Source organism: Lampetra planeri, unplaced genomic scaffold (genome assembly GCF_965212315.1).
Source record: "Lampetra planeri unplaced genomic scaffold, kcLamPlan1.2.h2 scaffold_320, whole genome shotgun sequence".
Taxonomy (NCBI): domain Eukaryota; kingdom Metazoa; phylum Chordata; class Hyperoartia; order Petromyzontiformes; family Petromyzontidae; genus Lampetra; species Lampetra planeri.
In genome coordinates this window covers 54,132-77,371 of record NW_027615143.1, presented here as the reverse complement: position 1 = coordinate 77,371, position 23,240 = coordinate 54,132, and the positions used below count along the sequence as shown (strand labels likewise).

The 23,240-nt window shown below is 44.7% G+C and overlaps 1 protein-coding gene across 1 annotated transcript; it reads right to left on the bottom strand.

Moving 5' to 3' along the window:
- Positions 1-1,850: 1,850 nt before the first annotated feature.
- LOC144740858 (DNA (cytosine-5)-methyltransferase 3A-like) lies at positions 1,851-21,447 on the bottom strand. Its single transcript, XM_078623569.1, is given in 21 exon segments — positions 1,851-1,992; positions 2,092-2,210; positions 2,504-2,573; positions 2,898-2,983; positions 3,261-3,409; positions 3,683-3,773; positions 3,889-4,034; positions 4,119-4,185; positions 4,187-4,204; positions 4,301-4,484; positions 5,289-5,401; positions 5,530-5,609; positions 5,936-5,980; positions 6,463-6,609; positions 6,754-6,910; positions 7,093-7,200; positions 7,293-7,451; positions 7,586-7,936; positions 14,113-14,259; positions 15,286-15,332; positions 21,246-21,447. Coding segments are annotated over 19 exon segments (2,319 nt in total). The 5' UTR covers positions 14,200-14,259; positions 15,286-15,332; positions 21,246-21,447.
- Between the last annotated feature and the right edge of the window lie 1,793 nt (positions 21,448-23,240).

The following is a 23,240-nucleotide window of genomic DNA, read 5'->3' as shown; positions in this document are numbered from 1 at the left end:
AGAATGCAGAGGTTACGCTCTTATTTTGCAGTCTGCTGTTTGTCACTCCTACAGTTTTCTTGGAAGTGAACCAAACGGCACATAACAGATTTTTTTTTTTTTATACAAAAACATGCTTTTTCCAGCAACCGATTTAAGAGCTCTGTATGGTAGAGTAGACTTGGGTGGTATCGACTTTTTCATACCTCCTGATTCTTACAGTACATAAGATATGTAAGGAGATGCAATGTAGAGCTAATGTGTTGTTATAGTTATGCTAGCAACTAGCTTTAGCAACGTAGTTAGCGTCCATGCTGCCTCGAGAGCTGTGTGACACTCAACTCCACAATGAAAAGATCATGTTTGTACATCCACCACTAAAATGACAAAAAATGGCTTTACTTGTGCAGCAGCCAAGTTTCTGGAAGGGTTCTTTCATGAAGGAAATAGTGCACACAGCTTTGTCAGTGAGGGCTAGTGCACCTCTAACGCTGCTGTTCAAACAATGTTTTGCATTGTACCGGAATGTTCCAAATTCAGTGTGCTTTCATGACTGACGCAGATCTGCGCTGGGAAATGTGTGTGTCTACGGATGGTGAGGTACCAGCTCTACACGCCTGTCTGCAGTTCATTTGTTAATTACTTAGTTAATAACCAAGTCAAGGGCACCGCAGGCCTGTTTGTGGGAACAACAAGCATACGGATGCTGGACATGGTACACTGTCTTATCACCGGGGGTCCTAGGGGAGGTTTTTTCCAACTTAAGAGGAGCCTCGGCCCAAAAGATTTGGCAACTGGCTAGACTATTATTTTGGCAGATAAACACCCGTGAACACCTCTGGTGCAGGAGGAGGGCATGCTGCTCTGAAGTTCTTTCATTTCCTGGATGAGATTGTGCTCAAAATCTGCTTGCACAAGTTCCTCTGAGCAGCTCGCTGCATGTCACACACACACACACACACACACACAAAAAAAGGCCTTGTATGTTGCGATCAGATGATGAGGGTTAGGATAGGGAGATGCTATTAGACAACCTGGGAAGGGAACTACGTCAGCGCACTTGCGGTCGCTGTCTCTCTGAGCTGAACTGTTGAGAGGTAGAGAGTGACCTCTGGTGGCCTGAGCTGTGCACTACATCACCCACGTCCACAGATCAGATGAATGGAAAAGTGAGTCTGCACCTTTGATGGTATAGAAAATACTCTGGTACACTGTGATACCCTGATACCACCCAAGTTGTTTTGCCACATGGTCTATGATGTTTCTCATCATTGTGGAGCACCATGGTATTGAAACCATATTACAGTAGTACCTTTATCACCTTCAGTTGTGTAAAAACTGTAAACAAAGAGGTATATGTGATGTGGTGTTTTGGATTCTCAGAGACACAGCTCTCCTGACACTAAAGAAAACTGTCTTTCTCTTCACATCTCTGTGATGCTCTGACAAACGCTGGAAACGCCGCGGCACCGCAGGTGGGACCTCGCAGTGCCGCTGCTCAGCAGAAACATTTCACATAAGCCCAAAGCCGTTTCATAACGATCTGTTGTTTCCCATCCTAAGCCAGTCTCTTTGAAAAACACATGATTTGCACTTTTCTGTCTCAGTGTCGTGAGAAGAAAGCATAGTCTCAAGTATAGCTTGCACAAACAAATCAACAATACTCGATAACACTGCTAAAAGGTAAAATGACATATCAAAATTAAATAGAATAAGAATTACAATTCAAACACAAGAAATAACATGAAATCTACATCAATGTTTCGCTTTCAAATTATACAAGTATATAATTTGAGGATCAAGGCTCTTATTTCTACTCACAACGTACAGTTGTAGTTCCTAAACGCTTTTGGAGCGACTGCTCCGGCTGCTCAGACACAGGCAAAGTAATCTTTGAGTGGTGCAAACAGGTGGCGGATAACTGGGACGCTCCACGACCGGCCGAGGAGCCTCTGCCTTGCCAGCCGGCTCATGTTGGAAACATCTGTGTAGTGGACTGGGAAACCGAAGATCCTAGCAGTAGAGAGAGAGAGAGAGAGAGAGAGATGGACATTTAGAGAGTTTGACCTCAGAACACAGAGATGAATCACTTTTCTTTTAAAATCTGCGTACCTCTCCATCTCAGTGCACCAGAGTATGTCCTCCTTCTCGTTCATGAAGACAGGGAAGTGCTGGTCCTTACCCTGCTTGATGGAATTAGACCTGGTGGTGATGGTCCTCACCTTGTCGAACTGAAGTAAAAATATCAAAGAATACACAGTTAATACAGAATTAAACTACAATAACATGCACTGCTAGTACAAATACTCTGCTTTATCACAGCATTAGTGATCACATGATTTCTCAGAACTAATAAACTATTTCTTCTTGCTGCCACTTTGAGCCCCCAATGTGTGAATTTTTGCCTTTATGTGGCAAAAACATTTATGACAAAAATGACATACACGTACATCCTACACAAATGGCAGCTTTATGTGTCTCTGAGCACAACCTTTTCAACACATGCACCAACTCTCCCAGTTACCTTCGCTGTCCTGCCGTGTTCCAAACAGTCCTGCAGGTCCAACCGGTCGGTACACATGGCTGTCAGCGGCCTGAAGAAGACAACGACACACAAACAAATCACACAAACCTGGATTGTCAATACTCATTCAGCTGCTACACATTCCTAATCAACACAAGAACGCTGGGAGAGCACAGATCTCCCCAAAGGTCTCTTTGTTGGACTAAAAGACATCTCTGGTAAATATTTACAACCATTAATGGGATCAAAATTCAGATTTGTTGCCTTGTATTAACTTTGTGTATTAATATCATTGCGATATTCATTTCCTTTAGTACACAAGCTTGTGTTGTGAAATGACCAGGCCCTTGTGTGCGCCAGAGACAGCGGCTTCCCTCACCATTCACCCACCGACCTGTTCATCCCAGGAAGGTTACCCCAGAAGTAGCGAGCACGGTGGGCAGCAGACACCTCCTTGGCATCAATCATCACTGGGTTGCACTATCATCCAAAAGAACACACCAGTCAGAAAGGAATGAGGGGATGCTGCCTCCATACTCATAGTAGTGTATCAAAACAAAAATAGAATTTCAACAATGATAGAGCAAAATTAAGAGGGTCAGTGACATGTGAGGTACTGTGAGTCAAAATAATCAGTTACCACCACAAGGGGGCATTCATCATCCATCGACCTTTTTGCCATAGTTGTCCAATGAGATACTCACTGGTTCAGTGTCAACTTCAGCTGCTGTGGCAAACTATTAGCGAAGGAACTGACCTCTAGAAAGCGAGATATGTCTCGTTTATCGCTGACACCCATGGCGACCACATTTTCAAAGAGCCAGAAGAAAGGACGCTCGTCCCCCGTCTTTGGCCGAGCCTCGTGGAGCAGCCGGTAGAACTCAAAGAACAGGCGGCCGGTTCCCTCTGCGGGGCAGAAACACGCATGATGATATTTTGACCTCCATCGAGGAAGTTACGTTTGTGTCAGCTGTTCAAAACCAGAGAAAAATAAGCAATTTGTAGCTTGGAGGGAGAACCCACGGAAACCCACGGACAGTTCCCTTAAATACAGTGGAAAAAATGGACGAGGAGTTTGGTGGACAGTTGAGCTCAAGTGAAGCCTTCACTGAAAACCGTCTCTACTCTCCAAACAGCATCATAAAGTTAACAAAGTAACGTAACCATGACGACACCTACCATAGAGACCTTTCCTTGCAGGGTTGACTATGGACAGGTCATTGCACGGGCTCCCACCAATGACTAGGTCAAAAGGACCCCACTCATGTATCTGTGATTAGATAAAACACAGAATCCGACAGAGATAAAGGGGGTACGTGAGTTCACTGATAAAGGAATCAGGAGAAGTCCAGTTTGACGTTTCAGGCAGATAAACGAAGACTCACATGTTTGCGTGTGACGTTCCTCACATCGCCCACATACATGATGCGACCCTGATGCCGGACAATGCCGACAGTGATGGAGTCTTCACACACCTCTGAGGCTATGTAACGGTCCACTTGGATGCCAAGTTCTCTTAGCACCAGCAGCCCTGCACAGGATAGGGTCAAAGGTCAGACACAACAGAAAGAACAATGTGGGCTTCAGGATTTTAAATAATGGGTGCTTGTCTAACCTGTTGCTATGCCGTCAAATAGCGACAGGACACGAATGGGCTTCCTCTTCTCTGCTATGACTGGGGGGGTAAAGCTTTGGTGGATCCTGAAATGAAACAACGCAAAAAGGATAAGAAAGAGAAACATGGAGGAAAATACTCCTCATTTATTGGGATTTATTTTGTGTGTGTGCTTAACTCACAAAATCTTGGTCATGATTGTTTGCAAAAAAGCGCTGCAGACGGCTGGGCCAGTCGTTGCGACGCTCCAACAGACCAAACACACCCTTCTGGCTGCACATGAAGCAGTTCCATGGGTCTTCTTTGATGGCTGCATGTGCTGCTCCCTGACCGACAAGGAGGTCAACACATTCCACACAGAAACACCTGCACACAGACCGGACAGATTTTCAGGACACTCGGTGACAGATTTATCTCTTCACCACCTGGAGAATGCTAGTACGGAACACGCAGGGTGATTACATGCTAATAAACACGTATTATCTGGCTAAAATACACAAACGGCTCCCAGGCTGTTTGATAAAGCCTATAAAAGGTGTTTTTGTGCAGATAAGTGCTTCTTCAAACAAGGTTATTTCATTCAGAGCTACACGAGACACTTGCAGCAACACTGAGTAACTTCAGAGCTGCAGCTCACTGATGGGAAGATTCAGACTCAAAAAGAAAATCGAATTAAACTTAACGCAAAGACACATCGACAGCTCGCCCCCACACCTCCACCTTGTTTGTTGGATTAAACACATTGTTTTGTTTGATCGTTCAACAACAGGACAAAACCTAGTTCTATCAGATCTACACATTATGGTTGTCCTGCTTATTCAGTGGAGATAAACACATACACACTTATCTTAGACGCATACTGTTGGAGTCACAAGTATTATAATTACAAAATAAACATAACTGTCATCAGTTACATTACTGGAGAAACGTGTAATTATATTCCAGTTACTTATGGAAATAAGTCATCAAATATACTCACTTTGATAAAGTAAAAGAAATAGTTACAGGGTAACTTGTAATTATAACAAACTACATCTCCAATGTAACTTTTCCTTCACTGCTTAAAAGCATACTTAAAGTTTTATTTGGACAAGTCCAGTTGGAGCTCGCCACAATCCTGCGTCAATGAACAACACTAGATCCCTCAGAGGGACCCAGTAGGAACCTCACCGACAGCAGTTGTTGTTTCCACACATGAGCACCTCGCGTCCTCCGCAGCAGATGGTGCAGTACGACTGGTAGCCGTCGTCGTCATACTGATACGCGCACTCTAGGAAGCAGTTCTGTGAGAAATGTGACAGAATTCAAAGATTCAGATCGGACCGCAACGCTTGGACAGAAGTTGAGATAGTTTATGACTCAGCAGTCGGAGTTGCGTCTCTTTGTTTTAATGACCTCTATCACAGCTTACCTTACAGCTCTGGCACATTCCCCCAGCAAACAGCGGGTGCTCAATGCTAACATTCAGACCTCCACAAGAGATGCAGATGTCTGTAGAGAAACAAGTGCAGCATGTCAGTGTTTCCTTTTACAGGTCAGAGATGTGTGAAAGCTCTGCTATGACGCCCCGAACTTCACAGCTCAGTGAAATTATTTGAACAGCTGTGCTGCATGTCTCCATGTAATGAGCTTAGCTGGTGTGTTTGATAAGAACACACAGCCAGAAGGACAGAAAGGCAACGAAAACAACTCTTCTATCCTGTTCCCAACACAGGTGTAAGTGCTTTGTACTTCTGCTGTTTTGACAACGAGTGTCAGTTGTCAAGGAGTTCATCTCCTGAGAGGGAGCTGCTCCACGCTAAGGACACAGCACTTACCCTCGATGCTCCGGCACTTTTGTCTCACTTCATAAACAAGCCGCTCTGAAAAATAACAACAGAGGATGATGAGAAACAAAGCCACTCACACAACAGGTCATTTCGTAGGTCAAAAGTGAAGAATGTTGCTTCAGTTAACTGTTTTCACTTTTAAAACAAATATAAACAGACTTTCTTCGTGTTCTGTTTATTGGTGAACGGATGAGTGGCGAAATGTCTTCAAGTAAACTAGAAGTCCAGTTGCCTACGATTCAACCCAGCAAGATACAAAGACAACAAAATAAAAAAAATATGATCTGCATGCCTGTGACAAACTTGATACACATATCGAAAGGAATCCTGACAATTTCACCTTTTTTAAGGGGAAACCCCCCAATAATCCTCCTGGTACATCCTGCAGGTCTACTAATTCTGGATGCTGTACTTTAATTGATCACATGTCCAAGCTTTTTTTTTTACTGCCCCTTTCAGCTTCATGAGAAGAATGTATTTGGAGTATTTGACAATAAGAAAGGAGGCAGCTTTACCTCGGGTCCTTTCATCAATGATGTCCTTGACCTTGGGTTTCTCTGCTGTGCTTTTGCGCGGCTTTTTCGCTGGAGGAGGTGTGTAGGCTGCTGCTTCTGGCTCCACCCACATCTCAGGGTAGACCTCTTTGTATGGGTTTCGCTCCTCTGGAGTCCACAGAAAAATCAGATAATTACATGAAAAATATAGGTAATCTGACATAAGATTAATGGACAATTTATGGTTCAGAGCTGCCAGCTAAGAACGGAGACACAGTCAGATATCCGAGCTCCATTTTGGGTTCTCCTTACCCTCTGGCGGCTCCAAACCTTTGGGACCCGTGGGCTGAAATCCAGTCATTGCCCAGTCAATCATCTGCTTGTTCAGCATTTCCACTGATTTGGAGGTTTCCATCTCATCACTGTCAGGACACGCCACGAACGCTTTGCCTGCCCGGCTACTTGCCACCTATGAACACAATCATCTTAAATAAATACATTGTAAAATAAACACCATCCAGTGTTGCACTCGAGGGGATGATGATGAGTTGACAGCACTTTTTATGAATACTCTAACTAACTACCTGCAGTATTTGCTGACAGTGGGACTACATTTACCCATTTTCATGAGTAAAATGCTCTCAAACTCACCTGTAGCACCTCAAAGATGGCTTTTTTGTACATGGGCTGCTTGTTGTAAGTTGGTTGGTGAAAGGCATTGTTGAAGGAACTTAAAGGCAAAAGTTTCTCTACACAGACCTGTAATACACATAAATACCCAGAAAGAAGCATTGGTAAAAGAATTAGCCTGCTTAATGTTGGTTCATGTCATATCCCCAACAACAACTTACCACTGAGAACTTTCCATCGCCAAACCACATGACCCATCTGGTTCCCTCAGCGGCTCTGCTGCGTCCCGTCATCCACCAGGATACGATGCGTCCAGGCCACCACGAGAACCCTCGCAGCTTCCCCCAAACCAGCTCACCGATGCCAAACCCTCGATCATCCTGCAGCCACATCCCAACAAATCCTCCACTCAGTGACACCGTCAGGGTGGAACTGTGTTTCAAATACTTTGTGTCTCAGACCAGCTGTAGTAACTTCTTAGGATTCGTATAAACACTCTGGTTACCTCATATACCTCATACTCAGGTTCAGTGTCTGCAGACTTGGGGGATGTCTTGTCTCCACCTGCGATGGCGACAGGCTCAGGGGTTGTGGCCACAGTGGGGGAGGCGGGGTCAGTAGGCTGCTGCTGCTGCTGCTGCTGCGGCGGTGGCGGCGGTGGTGGCAGCGGCGGCAACGGCTGTGATTGCTGTTGATACAGAGGCTTTAACTGAGGCTGGGTGTGCGACTGCGGCTGAGGCTGCTGCTGGTTTGAAGGCGGTGGGTGCTTGATTATTGAGACCTCTTTCCTCTGGGTCTCAGGCTCCCTCTCCTTGTGGTCCTTTATTGCATTCATCGCTGACATCAGTTTAGCCTTTTTCTCTGCCTGAAACACAGCGCCAGCAAAGATGAGGACAGGGACAACGCAGCATTCAGGAATGACTCACAGTCACTTCAATAACAATCAACAATATATTTTGCATTTCGACTGTTTACAGCCTGCAGCAGACTGCCTTCATCATGTGTATGTGCAGTTTTATTCAGTCATAAATATCTGTAATGGTGCCCTCATGTTACATGATGTGCTTTAGCCCTCTGTTATATTATGAATCAGGTCAACACATCACTCATTGAATTATAACATTTTGCGATAATACCATCTTCCTCGGTTGTATGACTTCACCATTGCTGCAGTTTAACATCAATGCTAACTCACTATTTCTAAGTAGATAAGGCTTTTATGTCTTGTATGTAGTGTTTACATGTTTACATATGGTTTTACTGCTGTAACTACTGTTAGTGTTGCCTGCTCAATCATAATCATTCAATTTTTCTGCTACAACTTGCTGCTGTGTAAATTTAAGACTGAGGACTGTCTTGTCTTCTCCTAATAAGTGCAACTTGAAGTGAAAATGTGGGGAATACATGATAAGTGATTTGCACTTGCATTTTTATTTATAATTATCTTAACTTTGCTTTTAATGTCACAAGCTTGTGAATGTACTTCTGTTTATGCTTCCCGATGGTTTTTATATTATGATGCATGTGCTTAAATGTGTGTTGCCTATGGCAACATATATTTCCTTTGGGACAAGAAAGTGGTTGAAAGTGGCACAATCACACTATCAGTAGAATTCTGCTATAAACAGGTATAAACATAGACGGACTGACCCGTTTGCTCTAAAAGTGGGTTTTCTGCGGTGTCAGTCAAGACTGTATGTCTCCTTCATCAGCAGCATGTACAATAGCTATAGTGTCCACAGCGGCAGTGGAGAGTTCACTGGGTTTATGGTACCTGACACTGAACCGCTAGGTCGATCAGAGAGGATGAAACACAGCCGCGACATGAGCCGCACACACTAAATCCCCAACAGCTGCACCCATACTGAAGCCCCTTAAACACACAGAACGCTAGGTTTCTTCTCTTTTCTTTTAAACACACATACGCATTCACACACCCACCCACCCACCCACCCACCCACATACACATACACACACACAAAGACAAGCACGCACACGCACACACGCAGTACATAACTGCAGCCCTATATGCAGACACGTGCTAGTCATACTATAGGCGCCACGTGAGAGCCTTGCACAGCTGTGCTTACTTTGCTCAAGTCATTCTCAGGTTCTCAGGTCTCACGGATACGGCAAAACGTCCACAGTGTAACTGGACGTGTGGGAAGACGAGAGGGAAAAAAAAGTGGCACAATCCTCCGTCCCGATCAACAATAGCTCCTTTAAGGGGAGGTGTTGCCTGCACCGCGTGGGGAGGGGTGTCTGTGCAGAGGAGTAGAAACATGTGCTCCTCCATCAAGAGGCTCCGCTGTGGTTATAAATATCTATACAATAGTGCTGGGTAGAGGGTTCAAAGCCTCGGCCACATGTGTTAGGACCTCTTGGATGCAGCACAAGCACACTAGTGTTCGGCAGCTTGCTTGGATGTGTGTGTGGTTCCAGATGGGAAACTGCAAAAAACTAACAGAACGTCAATTAAATTGCTGAATATGTTACGTGCATGAAGGGAAACGATGTGTAAACACACAAGGAGACGCGGAGGAGCTGGTGTAGATGGCAAGTAACAGTAAAAGTAATGGAGAATGTGTGACTTAATCCTGAGGTGAGTTTCTATGGGCTGCTGCTACACTCTGACACACTGACGTCAATGTGAATATAAAGTCTGAGACGCTGCGTTCATACTGGTAAGAGCCAAACAGACAGTGACGCTCAAAATGCCAGTGGGGGAAGGAGAGAAAGTACAGTGGCTATACGAGGCAGATATTTGTCTCTGGACTTTTTTCCCAGTTGTAAATGCCCCCTTTTGGGGGCCTCACCGTGTGTGTGCAACTCCACCAGCGAGACAGGCCCTCAGAGTCTAAAAGGGGAAAGTAGCAAAGGAGCGAGTAGAGACACAATGCTGCCTTTATCATTTACACACGCCTGCCCGTCACTGACAGCTCAAAAAATACCACCACTTATATCTGCTGTCCCGCCGCGCTGAGGGACGACCTGAAGGGCACAGAGAACGAAGGCTGAAAGCCAATCCAGGCTCATATCAGGATCCACACTGCATCCCACACACTGACAAATATCAGCGCCATCAACAGCCCTGATTCACGTCATAAAGATCAATGGGACATTTCCTGAGGAAAATAACGACACACTCATCAGTTACATGACACAACACAGACAAATGACCACAAAGCAAATACACATTCATCTGCTAACTGCCTAATTACAACTTGGGTACAGTATTACATCCACGGTAAATCTAGTGTTATAGTGTGAGTGCCACCCTGCATTTACATGAGTAGAATATTCAATCCATCCTGTTCAACTGCCACAATTTAGTCAAGTCAGATATTATTTTTATATCGCCAATTCACAACAGTTATCTCACGACGTTCGGCAAACTGATTATTCTAGTAGTCTTAGCAACAGAGGCGAGGAATTTACAGCCTATATGACGATATGACCGTCAACAGATTCACTGCAAACTCATCATTCAACAAGCTTCATGCAAGATTGTTCTATATTTTTAAAGGCGTACGTAATAGACCGGGAAGCCAGTGCATGAAAGGAAAGAAATACCTTTTCTTGCAGGTGGAAAACAAAATTCCAAACCAGAGTTACTGTATTCTGTATTTGTGGGTTTCATCCTGCCAAAGACAAAAGCCCTTTAGGCCTCTAGCAGAGTGTAGAGACATGTTGGGTGCACAATGAGGGATAATCTGACTTAGAGGTCCATACAGCATGATACCCTGAGGGCTCAAGGGGTGACAGAGTACACCGAGGGGGGAAAAAAAAAGAGAAGCGATGTCGGTCTTTGCAAATGATCCCGTCTCATCCAGCCTCAGCTATGGACTTTAATTGTACAGTGCTCTGTTTCAAGATAATTGTGTTACCTTACAGAGAAGGTTTGCGAAAGTGTGCACAAGTTCTGCAAACTCTAAAGTTTCTTTGGTGAAAGTGGCAGGAGGGGGGTGTCACTGATCACAAGCAGCACGCCGCAAACTCTGACTGAAGATAAAAGTTAGATGAAATAAACTGTCGCTGAGCATTACTTCCTCACGCGACGTGACAGTAAGCCTTTGAAGCAACACAAAAGAGCTTGACCTTTGAATGCAGTAGTCTCTCATGCGCAACAGGCAGTTGAGACACAGCGGGGGCTGTTTTGTCTAATTGTTGGATGGATTATGCAGAATGTCTTCAGAGCAAAGACGTACACTTCCAAGACAAGTAATAAAATCCTCCTTAATTGACGACAGGTGAAGCTCACTCGAGATGCACAGATCAAAAGTGCCATTCATGCACCTTTTTCGGTGGGAGTACAGTCTGTATTCATGAGATTTGAGCTCAGATCTCAACAGCAACTGTCTATTTCATGAGCGCCCTTTGAGGGGGGGGTCACACCAAAAGAGGCCATCTGGTTCTCACTCTACAGCATCCTTTTAAGAGACAATTTGCAATATCACAGAAGCAGACATGAATACATAAACAGCGTTAAATCATGAGTGGAACTGCTTAAAAAAAAACTCCCTGGGGGTCTTGAAAATCCTTTTAAAAATCTATTTATAGTTCCTGAACTAAATCTATCAAAGTGAAATCAAAGTGCAGTACAACACTTTTTCTCTGTCACATTTCACATCAGATACATTCATGTGGAGCGTTTAGATGAATATACTGGACTTAAAAAAAAGCCTGTGACATTTCTGCTATGAAGCAGGAAATGGTTTCAGCACGTATTCACCCCACGGGAAAAACTTTTTTTTTTTCTCTCACAAGCAACTCTTTCCCAAACATGGCTACTGCCAGATCACTCTTCCTTTTAAAAAAAATTGAAAAAAAAGGAAGAAAAGGAGAGAAGACACCGTAGATGGTCCACAACAACTCTTGTGGAAATACCTGAAGTCAGCATTTTCCCGGTCGCTGAAAGCAGACTTATCGCACATGTGCCCATGTTATCAAACAAACAATGCAGTGCACATACCCATACACGCCAGTGCGCAACCCTCATAATCCAGTGTGGGGCTTGAGTTTTTTTCACCCCCACTCTCGGGGTAGAAGAGATCGCTTATAAAAAGAAAGCATGAACATTTCTTTGTCTGGGAATTCAGGGTCAGGTGGTTGCCGACAGGAATTCTGGTTGGCTAGAGAGGACTTGCAAAATGTTGGCACTGAGCCAGGAGGCTGTCTTGCAAGCAAGGTCTGAAATTTGCTGCAAACCTCATCTTCACCCTCATATCCATAGCACGGAGTCATTTCCACGGCTGGGGGAGGGGTCAGGAGAAGAATGGGGGAGGGATACAGAGAAAGAGAGAGAGAGAGACGAAGAGGTTCACTGTAACACAAGGCACGTAAGAGAGAAAAAAGGGAGTCCATGCCTGCGGAAAGTGTAAGACGGCAGTAACCCTTTCAGCCGCCATGTCCTTCCTGCAGCAGCTCGCTCAAACACTTGGCAGCTGAAAGCTCATAGCGACCAGCCGGAGCTCATAGCAACAGCTACTCAGGCACATTGGTGCAGATCAAGCTTGCAAAATGCCAGATGAGAAAAATGAACACAAAGCAGGTACAGCCCCAATTTGCATCTTCGCAAATCCACTTAAATCTCAGCTGTGTAGAGACACTGGTTCAGGAAAAGCCATCTCAGTTTGGAAAATCTAACTTCTCTCATACTTTACGACATCTCACATGTGGGACCCCCACTATATCCTGCTAATTTGGCAATATTTCCTCTCTGGAGACATTTTTATGGCCGCTCCCTGAGCCTTCTCCAGAGTAGAGTGGAAGGGGGCGGGGAGGCAAAAGAAATGGAAAATACCCCAGGCTGTTACTACGGAGACTCCTCATTATGTAATGTAAAGTTGCACTGCATCATGTCACTACAACGACTCATATATATAATCCTGAAAATGGTCATGTGCGGACATAGAACCTCATATAACATGAACATCATACGTTTGAGAATGAACTCCTCTACGTTAAGGTTGTGTTGTAAAAGTTTTGGTGAGAAGGAGATGTGGTAAAATAAAAATCAGCCACATCAGGTACATATAAACAACATGGACCCAAAACTTTCAGTTGTACATTTTTACCATCACTACGGTCAATCTTGAGAGCAAATATTACGCAAACTTAAAAAACATTAAAAGAGAGCTTTTTATCAGCTAATACAGCGCGCTGATATCTTGGATTCAGAATTTTGGGTCCTCTGTGTTGGGCCGAAGTCCGAGACTGACCTACAACACTGAGAAAATGGTACACTCAGCAGCTTCCTGTCACAGGCTCGGAAAACAACTCCAATTCCGGAACACACTATTAGTAGAGAGAACGCTTGTGAGTCTTGGCAGCAGTCCTGACGACAGTTCAAACATCCATTCTGTATGTATGAAGCCATATTAGGATACAAGATGGTGTGGGGTGATATCTTTTACCTATAAACTTCCATGACTGCTGACTGTATGGCCAAACTTACAGGAGACTGCTGCTCATGTCAGCAATGTGTACATGATTTGGAATGATTAAAATTATGTCTACACAATCTAATAATTACTTTAAAAAGTTGTGCAAGGTTGTCTGTCACAATGTGCTTCGTATTTATTTTGTTCTTGGTGTGGTGGTGGTGGTGTGGGGGAGGGCACAGCTTGCATGGCTCCCATCATCCCCTCTCCATTGTCTGAGCAACAGACCACATGAAACGCAATTATGTTTCTTCAACAACACAACATCAAAAGCGGCAAGACTGAAGCAAATCCAGAATTACAGCAACACTGTCATTCGACAAACACGACCCATGTGGAGGCATTGACCAGATGTGATCAGCACAGCTGCATGTGATTCTCCTCACAAAATACCACAGGCAGGAACTGCAGGAGCCCTGCAAATCCCCTGAAATAAATGGTACCTTTATGAGATATCAAATGACCCATCAAATACACTTGGCCGTGAAGACACCACAAGCTCTATCTAGAAGCCTAGCGGCCGTACGACGCCTGTCGCTCACTCTGCTGTCTATTGTGGCCCCTGAGACAGTGGCTGGGACTGAGCTGGTGTACTCACCTCCATCTTCCACTTGGCCAGCCACTCCTCTCTGGTCCGCTTGCTAATGTAATAAGGGTCACCAGCCTGGAAGGTTATTCTGGGCATGGGCCTCTGACGAAGGCTGATCTCCCCACCAACTCCCCCTCGCAGCCTCCCTCGACCTCCCTGTTTAAGGTGTTAAAAAAAGAAGTTACTCGTTTTTCTCTCTCTTTCTCTTTCATGGAAGCAGCCAGATTTTGTTGTAAATCTGTGCATCCAATGTGTCAGGAGCCCTGTGAGACAGACTCCAGTTAACAAATAAGTAATTTATCATGGAGGCGATGGGATTGTCCAATTAAAAAAAAAAAAAAAGAAAAAAAAAGATGATGATTCACATGCTGGTCTGTTGTACGGTGTGAGCTTGTGATTAGTCGGTGGGCAAAAGTGATGCCTCAGTGTCTAATCACGACTTCCTGGCAACAGTCTCAAGGTCAGCAGCAGCAACTGATCCGACAAGCTCCCAAGTGTATTTGACATTTCAAATTCATACACCATGAGGTACCATTTCTTTCAAAGGCAAGAAAACTACCTGATTTTCTCTTCTTCGACTCTTTTCGCTTTGTCACAGGCTTCAAGAAATTTAAAAAAATCACACACAAAACTGATAAGTCAATTGATTCAGACAAATAAGCACTTTTCTCCATATTACGATTAGCTTTGGATAGAGCGAGGCTATCAATTCTACCAACTCCAGGCCTTGTGAAAAGCTAAGCTAGGCTAAATGAGATATTAAAATTGGTGATCTTGTATTAGAATTATACGTATGACCACCTGCCTATAATTAGCTAGTTTGGGCTAGGCTAAACTAACTATTAGCTTCCAGTGGAAGTGAAAGATTTTTAAGTGAATATCAGAGGATTAGCTTTGGACAGAGTAGTACCGCTGGCTAGTACCGCTTCCAGTTGTTATGTTATGCTATGCTAAGCTAACTTCCAGCTTCAAATTGAGGCTAGCAGCTGCAAAGCTACAATCATGCAAAAAAAAAACCCACACACCTGAATCTCATAAATCTGTCTTACAATTGAGAGTGTCTGATCACGAAAAAAAACTGCCAGATGCATTATGACATACATAATTCATCCCAAAACAAATCAGAGACATGAAGACAGACGTTTGCCAAATGACAACAAGACAACGGAGCAGGAATCTTACCTCGGTCTTGAAAGCATCACTCTCGTCCTCCTCCTTGTGCTCCACATCTAGAGAGAAGACAGCGACACAATGGAAGGCCTGAATCATTGATCAGGGTGGCTGAAATGGCTACGTCCCGGTATCTGTGTCTAAAGTGGCCGGTAATAAACCATATGTCACATCTATTAGCTTTGTTAGCGCCCCACTTAACATCATCCCATTAATAGTGCTCGTAGTTCAAACTCATGTTGGATTATGGCGCCTTGTATGCTCAGATACGAGGGTTTGATGTGACCTGGAGGGCGCCGAGTGGCTGCCCACAATATGATGAGTGTGGAGAGGAGCCAGGTTTATTTGGGCAAATATTAGACTTCTGCCCCTCATTCCTTCACGAGAGTCACAGCCGGTTGCTTTTAGCACAGCCCATCCAACGCTGCGGACATCGAGCTATAAAGGCAGCAACTTACGGCTTCACTTCTGTGTCTCTGGGGCCGTATATAATCTCTCTGACGATCTCTGAAGCCTCCACAGGACGGAGACACGAGTCTCCACTAGCTGCAGGTACATCGAGGGAGAGTTTGGCGACACAGACGCTGACATATGTGCATATGTGGACTCAGAAAATGACAGAATATGATTTACCTTTGGCAGATGATTAATGACAGAAAAAGCAGCATCATCTGGTTTACCTATCGAAAACCTTTCACACAGGTCAGCAGACTGCTCCTCGAGCCCGAGTGAGTGATTCATAAAGCAATAAATCACACATGACACCTTACGATTGGATCTGTTTCACCAGTCCAACAATCCACAGATACAGTATATTACAAAATAACATATTGAAGAAGTTGTGCAATGGATTTATGAGCATTTCCCTTAAAAATAGTTTACAAAATGACTCAGTTATCAGTTAAATTGGTCCATGTTCTGCCGCTAGAAGACTAACTAATGTCTGGATCATTAGGTGAAGTGAATCGTACAAGCACAGAACAATATTAAACTACTTATGATGAATGCATATGGAGCTCCCTGCAGAGCTTTCATCAAAACATAATTTATCATTTGGCCTGCTGCAATATTCATATCGCACAAGGCTCAATATTTGTCAAAATGTAGAACATTGCCAGAACACAGAAAAACGTATTTAGGTTTTGGTTCAGAGAACAATCATTCAACATTGATTTAAACATCCATACGCACAAACTACTTTGAAACAAAGAGTGGTGTCATATTATAATTGAGGCTAAATGAGACAAATGTGAAATTGCCAGGTAAAACAACCGACTTCTGACTGACTGCTCTGACTTTAACTGACTGTCTGACATTTCTATTGCTTTAGTTTAGAGAATGTTTTAACATTATATTCTTCATTCCCCTTTATCGAGCATGGAATGGGAAATGTCACATCATTGTGCCTGATTATGAATTACTGTTTCCAAGATTTCGAATAAATAGATAAAACAATTACTAATCTGCAGTGATGACCCACACATGACGCTCCACACATCAGTATGATTACCCTACGTTCTTCAGTCATTCGGATGTCATCAGTAATGCCAGGAATAATTAGATCAGTCACTAACTGTACTTCAGACTATCCAATCATATCACACCGCCAATGTCAACCCTTTTCTTTGTTTCTATCCCACCATTTAAAATATATCTGTGTTTTTCAGATAGCAAAGAGTGATTGAAAGGTCATCTACCGTCAGAGGAACAGTGCTGTGCTGGATGATAAGTGTTCACGTCCCTTTTATTAGCAAGACAAACACTTCGCACAGTAAAGTCGATGCATAAAAAAGCAAGAGGAGGTAAAGGCAACAGGGTAGAGACCATCAAAACATGAAAGAAGAGAAACCTATTTCAAATAAAACTGTCTCAAATTCAATCAAAGCTGAAGTTGGGATTCCCCACCAAGATTTACGACTTGGACAACGACAGCGTGTTATTCATTCAGCAGAGCAGAGAAAGGTGAGCCAGGGAGCGTGGACGCCACCCAACTGAAACACTAAGTCAGGCGTCAGGATTCATGATACATTAAAAGCTTTTTCACCCTCAGCAGCAGCAATGGGAAAAAAAACTAAGGAAGCCAAGATCAGCTTCATTACAGCTCCTCAGACCTCTGGTGTTACAGTCACAACGTTTGAGTTGAACGCAAGTGTTACAGAAGGCTCGCCGGTACCACACAAGGAGAGCGTACACATCATCAGGCAGTGAAATGAACATGATGGCGTCTCTATCTGCTGAGTCGCAGCCCAGACGTTATCATAACACTTGAAGCCCGAGAGGCTGAGAACAATGTTCGACGGTGTATTTTCTGCACCGCAAACAGCTTGTCGGTGAAGTAGCCTGTCCAAACAATGGTCCACTCTCTTAGCAGCCTCTTCAAGTTGTTTCCATGTGTGGCTGAGCACACCCCCCCACCATCACACACACACACACACACACCACTCCCTGCCCTATTTTCAGTACCTCTCTCCTGGTCTCCTCTTCCTCATCGGGAATAAGTGACTATATAACTAATCGGTCTGGCGGCATGAGCAGCCAAGGTCAGTGGGTTTGTGAGGGGAGCTGGCTCCGGTTGCCCACAGAGACTAGACTCTGCCAGTTTGACTGGCGTCCAGCCCCTCGTATTGCTGCAGCTCAGTTCCTCTCCAACCGGGGCTCAAATCCTTCATGTGCTCTCCAGATGGAGAACAGAAACCCTGTTTAGCTTGCTATCGATCTTCTGCACTGCCGCCGCTCCCCCACCCCCCACCAAGTTCTCTGCTCTCTCAGATGAACACTCGTTCTCTTATAACTTCATATCGCTCTGCAGTGCCCGTCTGTTCGAGGTAAATCTCAACATGATACAGATGCAGCAGGGTGTAATGGGTTTCCCAGGGAGGAGTTATTGACTTCAAACCTAAATTTAGGCCATGTTGTCCACACGGAGACGTTTTGCATCGTTTGGATTGGTTGGATCCTGTAAACACACTTTTTTGAAACCTGGTCAAAGGGTGAAAATTCAATTCATTCGCAAACCCCATCCTTTCCGTATCGACTTGACATTGCCCCACTCCTTGACCTCCAGCCTTCGCCCCCCCCGACGTCTTATAACAACAACAACAACAACGTGGGACTAGACGCTAGTGAGCCCTGAACTTGTCTGTCTGCGGCATTGCATGACAAATCTTGCCGCCCTGCTTTGTTTTTTTTCCGGTTTTCAGTTTTTTTCTTTGTTTACTTCAATCAACAGCAACTGAAAGTGAGTGGATCTTGATACCCCAGTAAGTCCGGGAAGATCGTCATCATTTTCCGCTTTTTTCCAGTCAAAATTGCATTTTGTCTGTTTCAGATAGGGAACTGCCGCTCCATTGTCTCTACTTCTCCATTTTTGGTGAATTTGAAGTGAAACCTATAGGCCTGGAATACGAACTACAGCCTGTCAAGTCGTTTACAATGGATGCATTTGGATGCAAATATGCATGATATGGTGCCAAGAACGAGGGAGGAAAAGAATAGTTGGTTTGTGTGGACATGGCCTTAAAGTGTGAGTTGTCTCCTGCAGTTTAGTTTTGGTTTTTTTTACACCTGGAATGCCTGTGCTCAGGATCCCCTGCAGTCACTCAACCTCAGTCTACACGACGGACGTCGCAGACATGAAACATCACTTATGAAGGGACAGTTTGCCAGACTTCGTCACTGTCCACTGGAGCACGCCAGCAGTGTCACATGCATCTGCTGCAGTTCTGCTGGGATTAGAGGGCCTGAGTGGACCGCTAATCTGAATTTCAGGATGGGAACGTCTCTTCTGTTGACTTTGTGGATGAAGTTTTCACGCATACAGTTACTATTTCTGTGGCCCTGACGACGGCACGTCGGGCTGACAGCTGGCTGTGACGGAAATTACATCATGTCAGCCACTTTATGCAAATTAGGTCAGTTCTGTGCTCGGCAGAACACAGTTTCAGTCTTGTTACATTTCTAGCAACACAGTAAAAAATACATTTTTTTACATCAAATTCTTGAGTGTCAGTTTTTTACTGACAGTGTTTTTTATCATCCACAAAAAAGTCATTTTGTTTTGTACTATTCATAGGAAAGATAACATATTTGGGGGAACTGTCAGGCTCATTTGTCTCAGGGGGTGTGTCTGTGTTTGATTGACAGCTGTCAGCATGTTTCACCTCAGATCCATCCCATAAAACCCAGAAACATCACACAGTGAAAGAAATTGTGCTGCATCATGCCTTCCACCATTAACCTCTTCAAATATGTGCAATAAGTAACTGCTCACATGCTTAGTCAATTCTGAGCATCTCTGTCATACAAATATTTGTCACTAAAACTGAATGCATCATCATCATTTTAGAACTGTGCTCTCATGTAATCCACTATAATCCTCCTCTCTTCATTACACAAGAAGCTTTGAACCCACCCCGGACACACATTCGGGAGCAGAAACCTGCTTTTCATTGCAGCTGACACCCGAATCAAACCAGGTTACAACTGGAAATTTATGCACAGTGAAGTAACAAAACCTAGAAGCACAAATCCGGTGGGTACAGAACACAAACCCAGTCTGGAAAGAGTTGTGGGCACGACGCCATTCACCTGGCAGGGCCCATCTCCCAACAGAGCCTGGTTGCCAGGAGACCAATGGCTCCTCCCCCTCCCCTGCTTTATTTATTGCACTCTTCATCAAGGTCAAAGCTACGTCTGAGAGGGGGAGAGAGACACGTGGCTCCCAGAGAGAAATTTAAAGCTGAAAAGCAGGTGGGGAGGGGAGGCGAGGCGCTGGGGGTAATCTCCATCTCCGACTTCAAACTACCTGTCAGCGCCGCTCTGTCTCAACATATCTGATTGATATCATCTTTAAACATTCAGAGCTGATCTGTGCCCGCTGCACGTCCAGTGCTGGGGCCCACATTTCATTTCACTACATGGTTTATTATTTGCTATGACAATGAATATTTCAAATGACCGACTGAAAAGTTTTAATGGATTTGACATGCAAACTTTCAGGGACTCAAACGTCTTCACAACGACGGCCTGGTTCATGTCAACATCCACTCACCTTCAGGCAGCAGCTTTTAGCCCAGAGCCAATCTGAGTGGACCACATTCAGAGGGTTCCACATGTGGCCGAGAGAATGTTGCGTCACGCAGTCTGTACTTCTTGCATTTATCGACCAACCAAGTAGAGAATGGTAACGCTGCAGCTGGTTTCCTGTTAAATAAGCCTACGAACAAAGCACAGACGGCTGCTCTCTCTCTCTCTCTCTCTCTCTCTCTCTCAGTCCAGCTCATCGAGCAGATCTCTCTGTCTCAGTGCATTCAATCGTCCAACGGACAATATTTATTGATCCAACCAGAATTAAATCGGGTTTGGAACGGATTGTATTCCAAGATCTAAAGCATTACAAGTTGACACTAACATGGGAGCGGTCGAGGGCAGTTCTAAATGTCTTTTACAAAACAGAAACAGCGTTTTTTTGCATTTGAATATGTGTGAAGTGACACACACACACACACACACACACACACACACACAACCGTGGTCACTCACGAAATATATCAATGCCACATCTGTACGGAGCCTTAAACTGCTGCAAACTTTGGCTGCTCCGGCTGCACCACCGCTGCCTCCTTCAGCGTGTTACCTTGGTCACACAGTGTGAAGTAAAACACACCAAACTGACGGACAGCAAACTGAACGTTCCATATGTTCTCTAGGATTTGATAAACATTGGAAGTATGGCTGATTTATTTACTTGTCCCTTTTCTTCGCAGCAGCACCAACACAAAAGCCTCTGTGTTAAGAATCCTGGCTGTGCCACGCTGCACAGTGGAGCTGCACGGAGCGGCTCTCCATGACATCCATTTACAGTTCATTACTCAACATCTTGTACTCGTCACACGCACACGACTTTCCCTGCTGGATCCTCTGAGAACACATCAAAACATGGCAAAGCTGAACAGGCACAAGCCAGAACTCACATTTTGTCGGGCGCTCCAGTTTCCGCCTCCCTCGCTTCTTGCACGGCGCCGTCAGGCTGTCATCCCCGTCTTTCTCTGAGTCTGGGTCGACCCGTCCGGGCAGGAATCTGTTCTCCTGGGAGGGGCTCAGGCTCTGACCCTGGGAGCTGTCCTCTGCGTGGCAGGAGGAAGGGTCTCTGAGGATCCTGTTCTCCAATTCTCTCTTCTCTTGTTTGGGGAAGCAGCCATCGGATGTCCTGTCTCTGTGCCCGCCCACGTCTCCATTGTGGACTTGTGCCACGGACGGCTTTCCTACCCCAGTGTAGCTGTGGTTGGCCACGCCCACAACGTCTTTGAAAGTGCCGCAGCTCTCGACCTGCGGGAGGGCAAGAGGACGTGGAAATCTGAACATCCTGACAATGCCTCAGCTTTCTTTGTCACAGCTTTACGTGCCCGTGTTGTGTGCGACGTATCACTGTTGTTGGAAACCTTTCAGAAACTGATTGTAGTACCCTTGAAAAAAGGTCATCCGAGTGTGCAGCAATAAAACACTTGGAGCGATCACAAAGAGACGGAGCACCCGGCAGCCTTTCTTTGGCTCCTTTCAGAGCAGCTGTGACTCGAATCATCCATTCATCCAGTTCATATTAGATAAGCTTATTTTCATCCTTTGAGTCTCCGCAGCAGAAAGCAGCTTGGCTTCTACACGTATGAGTCAGTGAGTTACGGCTGCTGCAATCCGGCTCTGTTAAACTACAGCTGTAAAAAGCATCAGAGTTCATCAGGTGCACAATGGAGTTTCCTGCAGTTGTGAATTTGTCATTACAGCAGAACGGAAATATGTGAAGAATGTTGGCTGTTTGGCAACAGAGGTGCTTTTCACTTCGTCCAGAATGAAACACCCAGTGAAACTATTTCATTCTTTGTGGAGGAGTCACTCCAGTGAATTCAGTCAGAGCTGACCTATATAAAATATCCACGGACTCTCGCTTCTTACACCGTTTTACCTAAAAAAAGAGCACCGCTGATATTTAGAGACTGAGAAAGGAATCATTTAAGAAAAGGCGAGCGGGGCGGTGTGAGTCTCTGCTGCTGCCTATAAATAACCATGAAAACATACTATCTCAGACATCCCATTACTGGGTCACCGGGTGCAGAATGTGGAGCAGGTCTTGTGAGATCAGTCTGTCAACACTGACGACAGCAGCACTCAAGTTTTTATCTCCTGAACACCGACGTTCTGCATTGTGCATTCCAAGCGGCTGACAGAATCCTGTGCTGGAAGCGGAAAGGTCAAAGATTCTTGAAAACTAAAAAACACTCTATGAGGTGTGTAAAACATGAATGCTGTAAAAGTAAGTTGGCCTGGGCACTGGAAACATGGTCGGTAAGCAATTAATCAATACGTCTCTGTGATGCTGGAGCCGATCCAAGCTGTCAATGGGTGAACGGCCACTTCATCGCAGGTAAGACACACAATCAAGCAATCTAGAGTAACTAATTAACCTGGCATGCTTTTGGAGGAAAGAAATCATGCACAAAGAAATCATGCAAAATGCCGCAGGAATCCAACCACAGAACTTCTCAGTGCGAACCGCTGTATCACTATGGCACCTGTGTCAATCGAATGTTCAGAGAAAAAGGCTCAGCCGTCCCATTGCTACATAATGGAAAACAATTCACTGCAGCTGCAATGTGGATCATGTGTCGTCCCGTTTTCAGCGCTGCTGCCCGGAGCTCCTTCATGCTCGTGTGGCTCCCTGTCGTCTCTCAGGTACAAAATGGTGTTAGGATGTGAGAAGATGCAGGATTAGCTGGTTAGCAAGGATAGCATGATTTCCATTCAAAGCCAACTGACCAAAACTACTCCTACATGATTAAACGGTTCATTATTTATCCAGGTAGTAGTTCGACTACACCACAATGATAGTTGTTGTTAAAAAGCCCAACACTTAAGTGGCTGAATGCAGTCAATCGGTGAAAGTCAACTTGTGTCGTCATTCTAGACGTTCTCAC